This window comes from Lepisma saccharinum, chromosome 1, assembly GCF_977018435.1.
Source record: "Lepisma saccharinum chromosome 1, izLepSacc3.1, whole genome shotgun sequence".
In the NCBI taxonomy this organism is placed as follows: domain Eukaryota; kingdom Metazoa; phylum Arthropoda; class Insecta; order Zygentoma; family Lepismatidae; genus Lepisma; species Lepisma saccharinum.
The window spans coordinates 222966638-222986347 of record NC_139229.1 but is presented as its reverse complement, the minus strand read 5'-3'; the positions used below and the strand labels follow the sequence as shown (position 1 = coordinate 222986347).

At 39.6% G+C, this 19710-nt stretch overlaps 1 protein-coding gene across 2 annotated transcripts in view; it reads right to left on the bottom strand.

Moving 5' to 3' along the window:
- The window catches only part of Sym (symplekin scaffold protein), a 175536-nt gene that overhangs the window by 89766 nt on the left and 66060 nt on the right, over positions 1–19710 (bottom strand). For both annotated transcript variants that reach the window (XM_083112238.1, XM_083112247.1), the window contains exons 11-12: positions 18386–18593; positions 8222–8417 (exon numbers count right to left, since the gene is read on the bottom strand). In XM_083112238.1, the coding sequence (XP_082968364.1) occupies positions 8222–8417; positions 18386–18593 (404 nt within the window). The remainder of the gene's footprint in view (positions 1–8221; positions 8418–18385; positions 18594–19710) is intronic.

Sequence of the window (19710 nt, the reverse complement as noted above, 5' to 3'; positions counted from 1 at the left end):
TGATGGTGTCCCCAGTATTTAATAGTAGTGATAGTAGTGTAGTAATTTGCAGTGCATTTTTGTGAACATATTATGCTATACACAGTGTTACATTATTTTGGAAGACATCCTTATTGTTGTATATTAACACACAACACACAAAGCTTTCAATTAAGAACTACCCACTAGTGAGGTTCAATCAGAAGTATGCCACAACAGTGGGGCAAAGACTTCAATACGAATCCAAATATTCAAACGATAGTCTCATTCTTTGTGCTCCATAAATGTACTTTATACGGAGTTTTGAAAATGTCACACACACACAAAAACAGTGCATTTTCTGACAAAAAAAAATTGCCCCAACCAGTCCTTTTACGAAACACCACTGCTCATCACCATGATAAGCTGAATAGTAGCCAGAGTCCACAAATTATTGGACGACTTTATAATACTACAATTTCACTAATGTTGAACAGACAGCCATGATATTTCAACCATGTGAAAGAGGGATGTTTAAAGTTTTGCACTGGTCCTAAATGTATTCTGTGTGCCCCACGTGTGACACAACACAGAGATGCCCCCCCCCCCCACACACCAACCACTGCCATAAGCAGGAAGTTTTTTCAGGGTGGGGAGTTAGGAATTGTAAAGGTAGATATTATGTACATAGCTGCATTCTGGGGAGAGATGGAATACAGAATAAAATATTTCGTAAATATAATTTTTTACCTCAGTTTTAAAAGTTGTTCAAAGACAAAAATGGTAATCAGGGGTTGCATTAAAGGGAGGATGTATTTATCATTTTGCCTTTCCTGAGTTCTTTACTACTTTCATTTGAAAAAATTCAGGAACTGCAGCACCAACAGTTCTCTCCTCCCCAAACTCTGCATATGCCAGTGGGGCACACCAAATATTCATGCTGCACTTGTCTTAACCAAAACTGGTTTGTTTTGTTCAAGTGACTGATTCAATTACGGTTTCATACACACATCCATAGACTGTGAAAATAGAATTTGGTGCCTACTGCAAGAAATTCTCCTCCTAAGTTTAGAATATTTCATAGTCAAAATTTTCTGTATAGTATCTCAAGTGCAAAATCCTGCAGCAAGTTACATATTTATTTTTATCTGGTATCAGGTTATTTATAATGCTAGATGGGGAATAAATTTGAAGCAAAATTCGTGCAATTTTTGGGTTGTTGGGAAAGTGATTTATTCACCTAATGAACTATGGGATCATCTCTCAAAAAAATACTAAAATATTCAAACAACCCTGTATAGTAGTATACAAACACCAAAAACTATATTTTAAAAAATGGTGTTATTATTTATCAACATCACAAATAGCGTTCACGTCATGTAATGCAGCAGCTACCTTCGTGGCGGAGTGGTTAGGACAGCATGCTACGATGCCAGGGGTTCCTGGTTCAAATTCCATTCTGGGCATGCGTGTTCTTTGTGAAATTTATCTTCATCAATTTCATAATATCATCACACATTCCCATTGTCACGATCAGCCCAAAAGTGGCAGAAAAGCAATGTTAATTAATGTAACATGCACATTTTGCATGTACATAGATCCAGTGAACTTAGTCACCTTAGTCGGGTGCGGTTCAAAACAGGAAGCACTGTGAATTGCATCATCAAAAGTCATCACTGCCCACGTGCATTCTATAGCCTTGCCAGGAGTTACGTCAGTAATGACAGGAAGCTGTGGTCTCTACCGAAGGTTGTTGCAGCTGTTATTATGAGCGAGGTGACTCCCTGTGGCCGTGAGCTCAGCTGTTACTGCAAGCGATGTCACTCCCTGCAGCCCTGATCACTCAATGCCAAGGCCACCCGACACGATCGCCCAACCTTGGCCTTCCAGACTTTCTGAGGCTGACCTTAGCCTCGACGAGTAAAAATACCCAGGCTGGTGCAAGATTAGTACAGTAGCCCTGAACAAGGTTACTAAGGCCCCACCCGACATATAAATACCCTAGTCGGAAGAGTAGGTGAGTGGTAGTCGAGTGATAGATCTAAGGTGTAGCCGGAGGCGCTGCCAATCCATTCTCCACACCTAGATGTCTAACCACCCAACCATGTCCAGGCTGTCTACACGCTGATGGAAGATGGAACTGCTCTACAACTTATAAGTATCGCTAATCTCTTATCCCTTTCTTCCAAGTAATTCCTTGCCTTTAACTCTTAGGCTGAGATTTCCTCCATCATATCAACTATGCTCTTTTATATTTATAAACCATTGTTATTATTTCTAAGGTGTTTCATTGTGACTATGCCCTACAGGTATCACCACTTTAGAATTAAGACTTTACCTTAGTACCTAATATGTTCTCTTACAGCAAAACCCCCTACGTCTGAGCTACGTTACCCTAACAGTTGGCTTGGGGAACTTGAAACTTCAGCTGACCGTTCCATTAACAAAAATGAAATCAAATCAAATCGTAATGCAGCTTTAGTATAATCCTTCACAATCATCTTCTGGAAACATCAAACATGGATAATTGCAAGTAAAGTGAGCAGGAAAATTTTATTTGCAAACTTACAAGAATATTAAATTAATTTAATTTGTCATCAATACTTCCAACTCGTCCAACAGAGCCAGATAGATGCAGACCCAGATGGATACATAGACAGTTGCACAGAGCCAGATGGAGTGACAGAGACCGATGGATAAAGATACACATGGACTCAGATGGATTGACAGAGAGAGAGGCTTGCATAGAGATAAGACAGAAAAATATGTAGAGAGTGAGCAATGTATGTAGCGACTCTTGCGTGATAAACTGCAGGGGTGGGTTAGCGCTATGGTAAATAGTGCATTCGTAGCTCGACGTACATGTACAGCACTTAATGAGAGGACTGTGTAGAGACTCTTGCGTGATAAACTGAGAGCGTGAGTTAGCACTGTAGTAAATAGTGCACTCGTAGAGAGAACTCTGGAAAAGTGCAAAAGTGCATTCTTATGTAATTGAGCAAAAGACAACCTTGAGCATTTTTTATTGGATCTGTAATGGAACGATGTACCTAGTCTTACCATAAATACTGTCCCAACGTTGTAAGTAAATAGACACAAAATGGTGAGAGATATTGTAATATCAGAATAACATGAGGTGCATGGATGCATTATGAACCAAAATCACAAATAATTATTCGAAATGGCCACCTTTAGCACTGACACACTTCTGAAGTCTTCGTGGCCACGCATCAATTGAATTACGCAACACATCGACTGGAAAATGAGCAACTGCCTTCAGAAGAGACCGACCGCTTTAAACTTTCAATATTGGGATGTCTCTTCTTGCAAGCCATCTCCTGAAGCTTGGACCACTATTTGCAGTCCAAAGGGTATAGGTCCAGACTTGCAGAAGGCCAATCTGAATTGGAAATGAAGCCTGGAACATTTGCTATGAGTGCACGCTCCATTTCTGTGAAAAGGGGTAAAAACATCAGCCAAAGTGTACCAGCAGACAGTGCTTGAGAAACTATGCAAGAATCTTACCGACACCATCTTCCATGGAGAGAACTGGAGCTTGCAGCAGGACTCAGCCCCAGCACACTAAGCACGCACCACCCAGCAGTGGTTGGAGGCAAATGTTCCTGACTTTATTTCCACGTGAGATTGGCCTTGTGCCAGTCCAGACTTAAACCCTTTGGACTACAAATTGTGGTCCAAGCTTCAGGAGATTGCTTGCAAGAAGAGACATCCCAATATTGACAGTTTAAAGCGGTCTCTTCAGAAGGCAGCTGCGGAGTTTCCACTTGATGTGTTGCGTAATTCCATTGATGAGTGGCCACGAAGACTTCAGAAGTGTGTCAGTGCTAAAGGTGGCCATTTCAAATAATTATTTGTGATTTTGGTTCATAATGCATCCATGAACCTAATGTTATTCTGATATTACAATATCTCTCACCATTTTGTGTCTATTTACTTACAACTTTGGGACAGTATTTATGGTAAGACTAGGTATATATGGAGAAGGGGAGGTCTGTAAATAAATTGTACATAAAACAATGAGTTAGTGAGGTGTCATTGAGTGTGCCCTATAAGTCGTTGGTGCATGCTAGGTACTAGGAGCATAAAGTGTTTTGGTGGTTTGAGAATCGGTCTGCTGTTAGAAACCCCTAGACTTTGAGAGGACAGCCAATCAGGGTTACGTAAAGTGCACATATACGTAAAACCACTAAAACAAGGAACAAAGGCAGGTGTCATGACACCCACCACCATCCAACTTAGCGAATAATTCACAGCACAATTCACTTGATACTAGAGGCATCGCCTGAAGAGGGTTCACGAAGCACACGAATCCCGAACTGAAAATGGAAAAACTTCAACTTGTTTTCTTTTCTGCATAATAAAACACTACATTTCAAGATACTTATTTTACAAAGCAGCTTTTTTCACTTTCACAATGTTTCAAATTTCCCAATTTCCCCAGACTGTTGACAAGAGAAGCTCACCAGATTGGGCAGCAAGAGCCTGGGGCACATCTGGCGAGCGAACTCCCTCTGCTGTACTGTTCCTGTGTTCTAGCTCTACAGAAGAAGCCAAGAGAAACCAAGGGAGAAAACTGGAAATTGCAGCATATGAACTTTCTGAAAGAACCGTCAACAGATGGCAGCAACTGTTAAATGTTCGGAGAATGTGCAGAAAAGTTAAGCTATAATGCAAGCACAGTTTGCATTGATATAGTAATTCCTAGGATCTTTGACGTATTAGCCAAATATATTTTCTTTCCAATACATTTTGCAAAAAAAAAATAAGGCCCCAAACTTCCTCAACAACTTCACTGCAAATAGTTTTTGCACACCCATAGACTTGCATGATCAAGGTTCCTTGTTTCCAAACACTATGTCACTAAAATGAGCAGATTTGCACTTACCTCTACATTTAAAATGCTTAACCTTTAGATAATGTAGACAAATCAAAAATAAAGAAGGCAAAGACACTGTTAGCAGAAAATAATATTTATCTTGGTACACATGTAAATGAGTATGGATAAAAAAACATTATATTTCTATTGAAAATAAATAATTATTATGAACTATTACAGACAATTTTAAAACAATAATCTTAAGTTTCCCAAGTTGCGATTTGCATCATGAAGTTTGAGCATTGCCAGAGACTTACAAATGAAATATAGGAATGCTGCTGTGAAATTACAAATAGCTATTGAAAAAAAACAACAACAAAAAAAACATATTCTTCAGGTCATGGTTAGTGGAAGTGGGGGCACAGTTAATTCTTAGGAGCAGAAATTAATTTCCAACCTTAAAATAAGGAGAGAAGTAAGGCAGTTCAATAATTCAAACTGGAAAAAAATGCATTGTTTATCTTAGTAATTTTTCCTTGTTTTTGAGGGTATTGACGGGCAAAGTGGGTGTTAAGTGGAAACGATAAATCGCAATAAAAGAAAACTGACCTCAGCTTTGTAAATGGATTTTTACTGGGCACTCAGGAGAAGTGGCTAGCACAATACAAGGTCCCAGGTTCGTATTCTTTATAAAACATGCCTTATTATAGTATTCATATTTCTTGTTTTACTTTCCTTTATTATGTCTTTTTTCTTTGTACTCTACAATTTGTTAAAGTTTTTGTATTCTTGTGATTCTTTTTTTCTACGGGCAGCTGAGCGATATGTTACTCTCTGAAAAATATTATTGTCAAATCAATTGTTTGGGGGAGGGGGAGGCAAAGTTCGGACACATGTATTATTCTGTGTGGGGCAGAGAACGGTTTCGTTTATACAGATTATGTGACTCGCGTGTTGTACAGTGATGGAGTCAGGAAAAATGAGTGAATAAATGAGAGGTGTGCCAATATTCTCTGGGAGCAGTCACATTTAGTGCACATCTAAATACCATTAAAATTCTTATTTGGGCCAAAAGAGCATATATTTATTTATTTATTCTCATTCGCTGGGGAGCCATGGTTGCCTAGTTAGTAGGGCGTCTGACTGCCGCACTGGAAACCTGTGTTTGATTCCCGGGGTAGGTGATCTAAGCTGACTCATAAAGTGGCTCTGAAGCTCATCTAGCCTCAAATAAATGCGTACCTTGGGGCAACCCTGGGGGTAAAGGCTGCCATGGTGCTGATAACATCACCTCCAAAATGGTAGTAATCAAAGAATAGGGGATGGCCAGATCATGGTGCTGATCACATCATCTCCCAAACACCCCTATATGCATCCTGGCATGATGCAAAGTACATTCTATGAACATAGCGTACTACAAGTAAAAAGAAAATTCACCCAGCTCCCCCCCCCCCCTTGCAACTTTATTAATCCCCCACTGGTGTGCACGATTCAGCCAGTTTCTCTCTCTCTTTTATTTAATGCCTCTATCTGCGTCGAAAATGTTGCTCGTATGTGAGTAGCATTGAGGCGACAGCATGGGAGAGCTTAAAGCAGTGATCCTCCCCTCCCTTCTTTCCTTCTGCAACTTGGCCAGGAATGAGCACACTTCTGATAAGACTTTTCTTCAACAAATGCATTAGCGCTGCTCCATCAACTGTTCGTCTTTCCTTCCCCTCCCTCCCGTTATCGCCGGTCAGAATGGTGGAGTGGTGTCTGCGGGCAGCGAGCAGCTGGCGCCAGTGTTTTAGTTTTGTCTCCTGGCTCCCAGCAATGACTCATCCATCATAAAGGGAAGAAAAACGGCAATGTTTTGAATCTCGCCTCATAAGGTTGTTTTGCTTTTGAAGTTTACGAAACACCAGCACCAGACACAAAGTGACGAGTTAAAAGACAAGCTATTTTTTAAATATTTTTTTTCTTGGTTTGCCTTCTGATAAACATCTTGAACACACAGAACAGTGCAGGAACGAAATGTATACAGTGGCATGCCGAAAGGAGGGATTGTTGGGGTCATCAAAGGCAGGAAAAGATGCAAAATGAGGGCTGACTATTAAAAAATATATACGTAAGCGTAACTGCCCTCACCACACCCTCACAACCTTTCTAAAATCATGGGCATGTCACTGATAACAATTCCCTGCATAGTGACATCAAAATATGCGTACCTTTGACAAAGCTTGTTTTCAGTTCACTTTATGCTGTTGGGCTGATCGGGACTGGACACACATGCAGCTTAAAGTGGGATCTGAATCATTCTACATGTCTCCACTGTCAACTGAATCCAGGATACTTTGATTACCGTATATAAAGAAGCTTAACGTTCAACTATAAATGATCACCCCCTCCCCCAATTACCCGATATTTATCAAACTAGTAACTAATTACCAGTTTACAGAGTAAATGAAGATCTCACACAATCGAAAGCATAAATAGAACCTAATAGGTGGCAGATAGAAGCAGTCATCCATCGTCCCTACCCTCGAAAGTGGGTCATGTTAATCCGTCACTGATTTTCACAGCAGGTCTTGATTTTTTCCCCCTAGAAATTCATAATCATGTTGTTGTTGAATTACTTTTGACACAATACCCCCTAAAAGTCGATTGTGAAGTCGTTTCTTACTTGAGTTTCGCCCCTCCCTTATGCTTTCCTGCTTTTCACATTTCCTGCATTTTACGTTCTTTATTTACAGGCTCCTGAAAAACGTAAAATCGGGGTTCCAATGTACTTCCTATTTAATTTTTTTTAGTTTTGAAATTCTGAAGTGATACATTACCAGTTGCAGATGGCAGCCATTACTGGGTTAACTCTGCTTTTACTCGCTGATCTCGAGGGGTAAAGTTGACCTTCCTTTTACTTCCAACTGACCCATCTTTTCCGTTGGTGCAACAGATATTCTGCTGATTCGTGGGTTAACTCTGAGTTTACTCTTGCTCAAGAGTAAATCCATGTTAGTGCAAACGGGCAAATATGTGCAAAATATGTAAGACAAATGGAACTTTTACTCGACATATATGTTAGAATTTATAGGAAAATAATTACTTTTTTAAAATCTGTCTTAAATAGCAACATGGATTTGATTTTGATTGATTCAATTTATTTTACTTCTGCTACTTTTGGCTAATCGCGAAGATGGGGATGAATGATGATATGATGAAATTCAGGAATGAACACTCACAAACACCTGTGCCCAGGCCGGGATTCCAATCAGGGACCCCTGGCATCGTAGCGCGATGTGCTAACCACTCTGCCATGGAGGCAGACTTAAATAAAAACGTGCATTTCAATTTAAGTCAATCTAAACTTCGTAAGAACATTGTGTGTACAATGCATTATTAAGTGCTTATTTTGAATGTTGAAATATAAGCTGGAAATGAAAAACTTACTTCAGCAACATCATGTGCAGTGTGAACCAGCAATGCATTGAGGAAAACGAGTTGCCTAGTTGGTCTCCGCACAATAAGCTCTTGAAGAAGACCTAGTCCCACTGGAGCCTTAGCCTCATCTCCACACAAATGACGAAGCAAGTCGATGGCCTCTTCAGTAATAAGTGGGGCTTCCAGGTAGATGCGAGACAGCAGTCTGCAAGAAAGAATGCTTTCTTGAAAATGCATTAGCCAAGCACCACAAAGGTATTTTAAAACATAGAATTTCATCAATTTTGTTTCATGATGAAATTTGTTTCATGTTCCGATAATTACATATGGAGCATAGACTTGGACAATGACACAGAGAGAGGCAAACGAAAGATGCAGGCAGTGGAGAAGAAATTTTTAAGGAGTATATTGGGGAAGACTAGAAGGGATAGAATAAGGTATGAGGAGATCCGGCAGAGAGTGGGGGTGGTGAAGCTCCAGGACAGGATAGATCAGGTACAGATTAGATGGTTTGGACGGATGGATGTAGAAAGACTGCCAGTAAGAGCTTACAATGGACAAGGAGTGGGAACAAGGCCAAAGGGGAGACCAAGATGTTGATGGAAAGAGCAGATAGTGGAGAGTGTTAGGAGAAGAGGACAAGATTGGAATACCACGGTAAGAGAGGAGTAGTGGAAGACCAGGAAAAAATGGAGAGGATTGACTTCTATGCCGAAACAGCCAGAGGCAGGAAACTGCAAAGGATGATGATGAAGAATTTGTTATGTTACAAGCCTAAAGCCCACTTTACATAAAGCTATTTCCTTAACAATTACATCATGACCAAAATGCTGCCGTGTAAAGTGAGAAATTTTATGGCATTTCAGATGCCATGGCATATTTCATGGCATTTCTAGGATAGGATCGATCCTATTTTCGTAGCATCTTTCATAGCATAACCAATCAGAAGTAACTTCTAGGTCACGAGTGCGGCTGTAATGGCGGCCGCGCGAGATGTAAACAATGTATCACTTCACATTTTTAAAAGCCGATAACTATTCAACCGAGAGGAATAACGTTTCATATAAAACAATATTAGGTACCAAACAATGGCGTTCCATAAATATATACATTACAACATTTATTGTGCACGTATGGAAGAATATTTTAGTTGTTTCAATTGTAAACACACTGCACTCAGCATAGACCGAGAAATTCGACGTGTCTTTCGTGCTGTATATGTTATACATTGTAATCGGAAAGACTTCCCGAAATTTACATGAAATGCTTCCGTGTAAAGTACCATCTGCTATAATATTTTTGGAAGCATTTACGTAGCATTTATGCTAGCAAAAATGTTAAAGGAAATGCTTTCGTTTAAAGCAGGCTTTATGCTAAACACCTGGAAAAGAAAAGTTCCAAGGAAGATTTTTGGAGCTGTAATGTAGAATGGAGAATGGATAATACAAACAAATGTAGAACTAATGAGGCTATATGGAAAACCTGACTTACGCTATGTCCAACGTGGATACGGGCAGCGTGATGCGTGCGGTGTGATGCGAGCGCCGCACCGCAGATATGTGCGTGAACGCCGGGAGTGTCCAACGTTACTGCGTGCGATTGTGATGAGCAGTTGCGACGAACATGGCTTCCAGTTCGGTGCTTTTGGCCGTTGTTGATGCAAGGTACAGATTTTTAATGATCGATGTGGGTGCATATGGCAAAGAAAGTGATGCTGGTGTATATTCTAACTCAGCACTTTATCAAAATGTCGAAAATGGTTTCTTACCAAAAGATTTGCAGCTGTCCAACTTCCATCAAAAAGACCCATTTGTGTTTGTAGGAGACGAAGCATTTCCATTACGAACATATCTTATGAGACCATATTCTAAAAGGAGAGTTCAAATAATGCAGCCGCGTCATATTTCAATTATCGTTTATCGCATGCTCGAATGACAGTGGAGTGTGCTTTCGGCATAAGTTCTGCGAAATTTAGGATCCTATTGAAACCAATTGAAACTAGTGTACAGCATGCTGTTCATATTGTTAAAGCAATTCGCATTCTGCATAATGTTATAATTGACATAGAAAAAGATTCTCTTGTAAACGTCTTGGACGAAAATGTGATGGACAGGAACTACAGCTCTCGAAGTCAAACAACCGCGCTTCGAGAGCAGCAGAAAATGTATGAACCGTATTCTGATTCCTTCTCAGTGAATACAATTTGATGTTTTTGTTCATCCACTCACGACTTTCAAATACTTAAAACGTGAAAACTGTTACGGAATCCCACTCCTTATCAACAATTAAACGATCTTTGTAACGAGGGTTTGTTTTATCCCACAATACATTTCTTCTTTGCACTTCTGCAATAAGCCCTTCCATCTTTCTCGGCGACTCGCCACTGGACGGCAAATGCGATACAAAACAAACCCGTTTGAAAATCAAACGTTGCGTGCGTTGCGAGCGGACGAATCGCACGCGTAACGTGTCCACGTAGGACGGGCTCATTGCTGACTACAGGTTTGATCGGATACGACTGCCGCATTGCTCGCATCGCACCGCACGCACCGCGCTGCCCGTATCCACGTTGGACATAGCGTTAGTACCTGATGGTTAAAGTGGCTCGGACGCATGGAAAGGATGGAGCAGAGCAGAGTGGTGAAGAAAGTTTTCTGCGGAAAACTAGGAGGTAGAAGAATGAAGGAGAGACCCAGGAAGAGGCGGCTGGAGGATGCAGAGGTAATGGAGACAGAAGGCTGCAAACAGAGAACAATAGACTAAGATCATTGTGGAGGCCAAGGCCCTTCGAGTGATTTAGCACCGTAAGGTAAGGAATTTCATACTTGAGAATACAACATATACACTGGAGCTTAAAAGTTTTAGGCAAAATTATTATTATCACAGCGACAACAATAATGACGATACAGGCAAATTACATACTTAACAAAATACAAAAATACACACAATTATAACTTCAACACTATCAGAGTTCATACGCAAGCATCTCAAAGAACATAATATAATCCACAACCATCGGAAATTATGTAAAAAAAAATATATATATATACATCTTTTAGGAAAAACAACAGATTATTATGTTTACAGTAAAGGACATTTCTTGTCCACAATTTTGTTTTAAACTGGCTTTTAAACTATTTTTTCCAAAATGATAAGTTATACCGAGAAAACAGCTGTATTCACAACTCAACATCAAAATTGGTTAAGGGGTCCCGGGTTGGATAACTGGTGGAGGCACATAGTGGTTCGAATCCCACTTTAAACTGTAGGTCCAGTCCCGATTAGCCTATCTGTGCATAAAGTGGACTTACAACACCAACTCAATCAATCAATCAATCAGAATCTAATATATAAAAATGGATGTATGTGTGTGTGTGTGTGTGTGTTTGTTCCAGCGTAACTCTCGAATGCCTGGATAGATTTCAAACAAACTTGGTACACATATCACTTACAATCTGGAAAGAAATACTGTGGGGGTAAGACACATCTAGGGTGGGAAGGGGTGACATGTAAAAATAATACAAAACGACCGATATTAGTGTGGAATCCATAGTTTTCGGGGTCGCTAAGATGAATAGGGACATTCCCAATGCCGTTCAACTCAAAGTTCATTTTACACCATAGTTAGAATTCATTATTTCCCTGTCTAATAGAAGATTGGGACAAATAAATACCTGGGCAACGTGAGCAATCAGCTAGTTAGTTAATAATTAGAAGTCCTTCATCATCATTAATATTATGCATTATTAACATTGTAAGGAGATGCATTATCTCCATTGCTCTCTAATTTTGCCTTAGAATATGCTGTTAGGAAGGTAAAAGAAACTAAAGAAGGACTAAAATGAAACGATGTGACTCAGTTGTTAGCATATGCAGATGATGTAGACTTACTGGGGGATGATGTAAATACAATTAAGAATAATACTAAAATATTTTTCAAAGCAGCTAAAGAGATAGGTTTGGAAGTCAGCAAAGAGAAAACTAAATATATGCTTACAGGTCAAAACTAAGTGTTAGGTAATAATCAATAATTATTGATAACAACTTGTTTGAACCCGTTTCTAAATTCAAGTACTTAGGAGTAATACTAACAAATGAAAATGATGTTAAAGAGGAAATAAAAAGTAGGCTTAATTCAGGAAATGCATGTTATTTTTCTCTTCATAAACTTTTGTCTTCTTGTTAATATCTAAGAAACTAAAAGTTAAAATATACAAAACTGTAATTTTACCTGTAGTATTACACTGGTCAAAACAATTAGGGGAGCAAGGAAGAAATCCCAAAACCAAAGTTGGAAAGTCAAAAGTAGCAATGTATGTTGATGAAGTGAGTGTATCCTCAACCAGTACAATTCATCTGTGATGAATCATCAGCATGAAGAGCTCTCTAGTGACACCATAAGACTGGCAGACCGTAAGTGCAGGTGGGATTCAGTTGAGTAGTGTTGAATAGGAACGATGGCAGAACAACACGATTTAGGGGAATCTAGCGCATGGAGAGCCATTGGGAGGATGGAAGCAGGGCAAACACAGCGTGAGGTTGATGCAGCCCTTGGTGTGTCACGCAGTGTCATTTCCAGGTTGTGGACACGATTTCAACATACAGGTACAGTACGAAGGAGGCCTGGGCAAGGTCGCCCACGGTCAACAACAGTTAGGGAAGACCGTACTTAGCATTGTCGGCTCGCAGGAATAGGCAGCAAACTGCAACTGACTTGCAACGCTGCCTTGTTTTGGCAACAGGACGAAGAGTCTCGAGCCAAACTGTACGAAATCGCCTTCGGGAAAGGGGTCTTTATGCAAGAAGACCAATGGTGTGTGTCCCTCTGAATGCCCAACACCGTAGGGCCTGCAGACAGTGGGCTGTGGAACATCGTGAGTGGGGGCATGGAGAGTGGAGTTCAGTTCTCTTCTCGGATGAGTCGCGTTTCAGTCTCCAGTCAGATAATAGACGCATTCTCATCTGGAGGGAACGTGGGACTCGGAACTATCCCGCACATGTGGGTGAAGTGTCTCAGTATGGTGGCGGTGGCTTAATGGTATGGGCAGGGATCAGTGTTGGTCGACGTACCCCCCTGCACATTATCCGGAACGGTACTTTGACAGCCTTACGGTACCGGGATGAGATCCTCAGGCCTCATGTTGTCCCAATGGCTGCAGATATCGGTGATCGTTTTATTTTTGTGGACGATAATGCCCGACCTCACCGAGCACGTCTGGTTGACGCCATGCTACGGGATGAGGGTATCGAACGAATCGTATGGCCAGCATCCTCCGCAAACTTGAATCCCATTGAACATGTGTGGGACACACTCGGAAGACACATTGCTGCTCGGCCAGCGCTGCCTACAACTCTGCAACAGTTGGAAATGGCCCTTCTAGAGGAATGGGTGAATATCCCGCAGGCTGTCGTTGATAACCTTATTGGTTCCATGCACAACAGATGTGCAGCTGTCATAGCAGTTCATGGCGACCACACGCCTTATTAGAGGTATGGATCTGTTGCGTATCTGTCCATTTCTGTTGTCTTATCACCGTGCTGTTCTCCTGATTTTGTGCAGTACTTTGCAGAAATCACCCCTAGAACTCTGTTGTGCTAATGACTCTAATAGACGTGTATTGTACTGGTTGAGGACACACTCCCCTAATCAAAATACATTGCTACTTTTGACTTACCAACTTTGGTTTTGGGATTTCTTGCTTGCTCCCCTAATTTTTTTGACCAGTGTATATGGATGTGAAACTTGGTTCCTTACATTGAAAGAGGAACATAAATTGAGAGTATTTGAAAATAAGATCCTTAGGAAAATATTTGGGCCTAAAAGGGATGAGGAGACAGGTGAGTGGAAAAGGTTACATAATTTAGAACTGCATAATTTGTATTCATGTCCAGATATTATTAGAATGATAAAATCAATAAGACTTAGGTGGGCAGGCCATGTGGCACGAATGGGAGAGGAAAGAAGAGTTTACAGGATTCTTGTTGGGAAACCTGATGGTAAGAGATGGAAAAGAGTATATAGATCTTGCTCAAGATAGGGACAGATGGAAGGCCTGTGTTGCTGCAGTTATGAACCCTCGGGTTTAAGAAGGCTAGAGAGTTAGTTAGTTAGTTATTATTATTAACATTGTTAAATCAAGAAAATCATGAGTGGCAATGCATCAGAAAAATTAAGTGGCAAAAACAGTGTATAAAAAACTAGTTTTGCATGGAAGCAATAACACTACATATTCTAACTTGTTGCCAAGATGTATGAAAAGTGATATGACAAAAAAGTTTCATGAGGTGTTCAATATGTTAACATCTTGAACAAATAAAAGCATGAAAACTTTCTATATTAAGACCTGAAAGGTAAAAATCTAAATAGGTGACCTCCTCTCCATCTGCAAGCAGAAAAGAATGAAAGACAGTGACTGTAGCACGTGCCTCCACCAGGTATCAACCCTGGGTTCCCTCGATTACAAGGCATTTATGCTTTAATTTTTATTTGCTGCATGTTATTTTCTATGAGGACAAGACATGTTTTGAAAAAAGGTTTCTCATTTAATAATACTATGTTTCTCATTTAATAATATTATCTTAAATGAGAGACATTACTCTCAAATTAAAAATTATAGATACTCGAGTTTGGACTACAATTAAAAATTAACCAGTAGACCTACATAAAAACGAGTTAGCTTATTGAGTTCTGCTTAATCTATGATAACCATTTTTTCCCCTGTATACCTTATATTTTTGATCGTCGTGAGAACAAAACAACGGCTCATTTTTATTAGTTTCGCAAACGATCACTGTATTTGAAATTCTGTAAATCAAAAACGGGTTGTCCAATCATTATGAAATTTTAGTAGGGTGAAGGCAGAAAGGTTTTAAACACAATTATTAATTTTCAGTTTTTCAAAATTTCTCAAAAGCTTTTTTTAGCAATTTTGTGTACCAACTTTCTCTTGGTATTGTGTAGTCCTACAAATACAATATTGGTCTTGTTATGAAGCTCTTTGCATCTGCTTTTAAACTCCATTATCGTTAACTCTGACAAACTTACTATTCATTTTCCACGCAAGTTTTTTCCAGCGATCGATTACCTATCTCCGCATAACCGCCAAAACATATCTTTAGATACAATGTCCATTATTATAAAGCTGTTCGCAGAATGTGGCAACATGGTATACAGTTATGTCAGTTGATCCACGGAAACTGCCAGCGGGCGCTGCGAGTCAAAGCTTACAATGTTGCCAACTTCAATGTACAGCTTTACTCCGCTGAATAAAAATCTGTATAAAATCAGTTTTGCAATGTGAATTGACAACGATAATGCATTTTAAATGCAAAGACCTTCAAAACAAGACCAATATTGTGTTTGTAAAAAAAAAAAAAAAGGTAAAGTGTTCCCCTGTGCATAGCACCACGCCATGAAGGCGTATAGGGGGTGTGGGGGTAACGCCCCACACTTTCTTGATCCGGTCGTGAGTGGGGGTGATGTGATCAGCATCACGCCCCTGACCGCCTTTACCCCCCAGGGTTTCCCCCAGGTACCCATGTTATTCGACGCTGGGTGGTCGCCGGGGCCGCTTTCACCGTTAGAAAAGTTCCCGGATTTGAACCGGCCGGGGATCGAACCCGGGACCTTGAGCATGGTAGTCAGACGCGTTACCGACTGAGCCACCGCGGCCACAATATTGTATTTGTAGGACTACCAAATACCATGAAAAAGTTGGTACGCAAAATTGCTAAAAACAGTTTTTGAGAAATTTTGAAAAACTGAACATTTGTGTTTAAAACGTTTCTGCCTTCACCTAATTGTTAATGTTAGCATTATTATTATTGTTATTTGTGTGCATGAGAGATGAAGGGGAGGGACTACACACAGTCTACAATTCATTAAATGATATCTCCAAAGGAACTTTCAAAACAAGGATGCATCATAACGATCGGACAACCTGTTTTTGATTTACAGAATTTCAAATATAGAGATTGTTTGCGGAACTAATAAAAACCAGCCCTTGTTTTGTTCTCACGACGATCAAAAATTGAAGGTATAGAGGGAAAAAAAATTGTTATCATAGACTAATGCAGAACTGAATAAGCTAAATTTTGATGTAACTCGTTTTTATGTAGGACTACTTGTTAATTTTTAATTAGAGCAAACTCGAGTATCTATAATTTTTTAATCAGACAGTATCTGAAGCTTTATAGAGGGTTAATGATCAGTTCTTACTGATCACAAGGATCATTTTGCAAATATGTGAAAATCGTTTAAATAAAATTATGCACTTAGAAAACAACTTTTGTGCACATTCAGCACAAAATTAAAACAGCAAATTTTGTGAAAAATAAAAATAAGACCAAAAAGTAAATAAAATGAAATTTAGGGGGAAAATAATACATAAAAGAACTGAGGTACTAACATACAGATGCTTTTATGTTGTCTCAGTTCTACATGATTGATTGTGTTTTTCTTGTAGGGATGGACTGGTATGAAAGTTTTAAATGAATCACTGTTTTTTAAGTCCACTTTATGCACTGATCGGCTAATTGGGATGCGAACCACTGTACAATGTGTCTCCACAAAATATCAAACACGGGACACCCCTTGATTACAAGGCGATGATGTTACATATGAAATTTTTGTTGATGATGAAAAACAAATTACCAACAACCAATATTCTACTTATCTACTATATACAGTAGAGCGTCGATTATCCGAAGTAATTGGGGGACATGGGTGTTCGGAAAACTGGTTTGTTCGGATAATCGAACTGTACATGTTTATTTGCCAAAAAGAAGTACTGTACAGTAAATTTATTCATAAAAACAGGCATCTCTTTAAGTATGTATTACAAATTAACGTACAAAGGCAACTTTAGTAGGAATATATAGTTTGTGGTACAGTTTATTAAACAAAAATATGTACATATTACATACGCATTTTGCATGAACAATACACACAGTACACAAAATTAACGTTTAAAAAAATCCTTTATTTTGGTCTGTCTAAGCAAGCCTACACGCTTACGAGCAGCTAAGTCACGTACTTTTTTCATTACAGATATCTGAAAGTGAGCGAGTACACAGTTCGGTTAAGCGGTCATTCGGTTGACCGACGTTCGGATAGTCGACGCTCTACTGTAATTGCAAATATTCCATGAAGACACTAACTGGATAGTTACCTCCATAATCAATTAATATAATCTGGTTACTGAAATATACTTTGCCGTAACAAAAGAAACTGTGTACGTGGTCTGGCAAAATAAAAAATCGAGACTGGCAACCCTGTCAGAAGTATACATGCAGTAGTGGGGAGTGCATGCGCAGGAAATAAACCTTGAAGCTTTAAGAAGTTGACGACAAAAAATCCGCAAACGTGTTGCCGTAAAATGAAAAATATGACACTCGACCAGCACATTAGCCTCAAATTCCTGGTGATTTTTCATTGATGGAGTTGGTGTTTTAAGTTCACTTTATGCACTCGGGATTGGACCTACAGTTTAAAGAGGAATTTGAACCACTATGTGCCTCCACAGGGTATCGAACCTGGGACCCCTTGATTGCAAGGCTGCAGCATTGCCACTACGCCATCGAGGAGCCCGAAATTCCTGGTGAAATTGATGAAATCACGGAGTGAGTGTGTGAAACTGTTACAAGAGGTGTATGGTGATAATGTGAATGTCACGTGCTTATGTGTTTGAGTGGCACACATGTTTCACCAGGGGATGGAAGGACGTTGAAGATGACGAAAGACCGGGTTGCTCTGTCACATCAACAACAGAAGCAAATGTGGCAGAATATATTGAGGTTGTTCGGAACGATCACCAGGTAGGAGACATAGTGGGCATTAATTAAGAGTCAGTGGACACACTCTCGGTAATTTCTTCAATTTCACCAGGAATTCAAGGCTAATGTGCTGCTCAAGTTTCGTATTTGCTATATTTGGCATCACAATTGCAGAGCTCCACCTTCAAGCATTGCTCACAGACTAACTACGAGTGACAGCGGCAGGGGGGAGGGGGGGTTTGTCGTTTGCTTCTTGAAGCTTCAAGGTTTATTTCCTATGCATGCGCTCCCCATTGTTGCATGTATACTTCCAACTGGGTTGCGAGTCTTTCTTTCTTTCTTTTTTTTTTTTTCAAAATAAAGTTTACAATTCAATCAAATTGAATATTCTTTACTTACACGTCTCTATCTTTGGAGTCTGGTTTCTCCAGCAAGTTTAAAATAAGGCCGCAGAGTAATTTGTTGTACGCTTCCTCTGGTTTAATGTCTCTCTTCAGGTAGCCAGGCAACCGATTAAAACCTTGCAAATAGCTGTATTCTTCATAAAGCCAACCAAATGCAAGATCAAATCGATTCTTCAAGTCATCATATATAAATTCCATTATCACTGAAATTAAAAAGCAAAATATGGAAAAACTAGTATTCACTTTTATCGGCGAAGCTGTTTTTTTTTTTCGATTAATTTCAGTGGCCACTGCCATATACTACCGCGTCTTTCTTTTTCCAATCATGAATTAAAAAGGAAGTGAAGTAAAACTCACTCACACACACACACACACACACACACACACACACAGATGTAGCAAAAGAATATTGATCAGTGGCGAAGCATCCTATGAGGCCAGGAGGCCAGGCCTACCCACGCCATTACTCTTTTAAAGGTGTATTTACTTATTTCACCAAAACATATGTAATGCAATGCAAAAGTTTCGAATTTTCATTTATGATAATTACAAAAAAAATTCTAATCCTGTCCAGTATACGAACTTTCCATGGAGTGAGGCACATTTCTTCTCTTCACATTCTGTCGTACGGTCGTATATGCGAGAAGCCTAATCGGTAAGGTAGGACCCACTTTTGGTCTTTCATGTTTCCTTCTTATAACAATCATTTCTAAAATGTTTTCAACTCTATTTTCAGGTCTGACGGAACAGACCAGTGTTGTCACATAGCTAAATTGCACCTAAAAATTGGGATTCTATTCTCTCAAGCAACTACATTTATTACAACCTGTTTATATGTTACATAGTAACTTGCCGTGTTGCCAGGTCCCAAACAAGGATCCTATGTTCTACTATCACGTAAAGATGTCTACTCACATGAGGGGTAGAACAAACTAGGATGCGAAGTATACACACTGAATGAGAGAGGTCTCCTTTACCTATGTTTTTTCTTGAAACCCGCGTAGTGGTCATCCTAACATGTTACGAAGCCAGGTGACATAATTGTGGTCATGTCAATGTTTCCTGATCATCTTTAATTCATTCTCCATACATTCTCATCTTCACGATTAGCATAGAGCAGAACAAATTAGACAAAAATATTCAAAATTTAAATTATGTTTACTTGCACATACAGGTGTCAGAAATTCATTTATCTAGAAAGCCAAGACTGGAATTAACTACAACCATTCATTTAGTTCGACAACAGATAACAATGGTGTTTTCCTTGATGCGAGGAAGTCTTGCTAAAAAAAAAACTAAGTTGGCAGCATTAGAACGTAC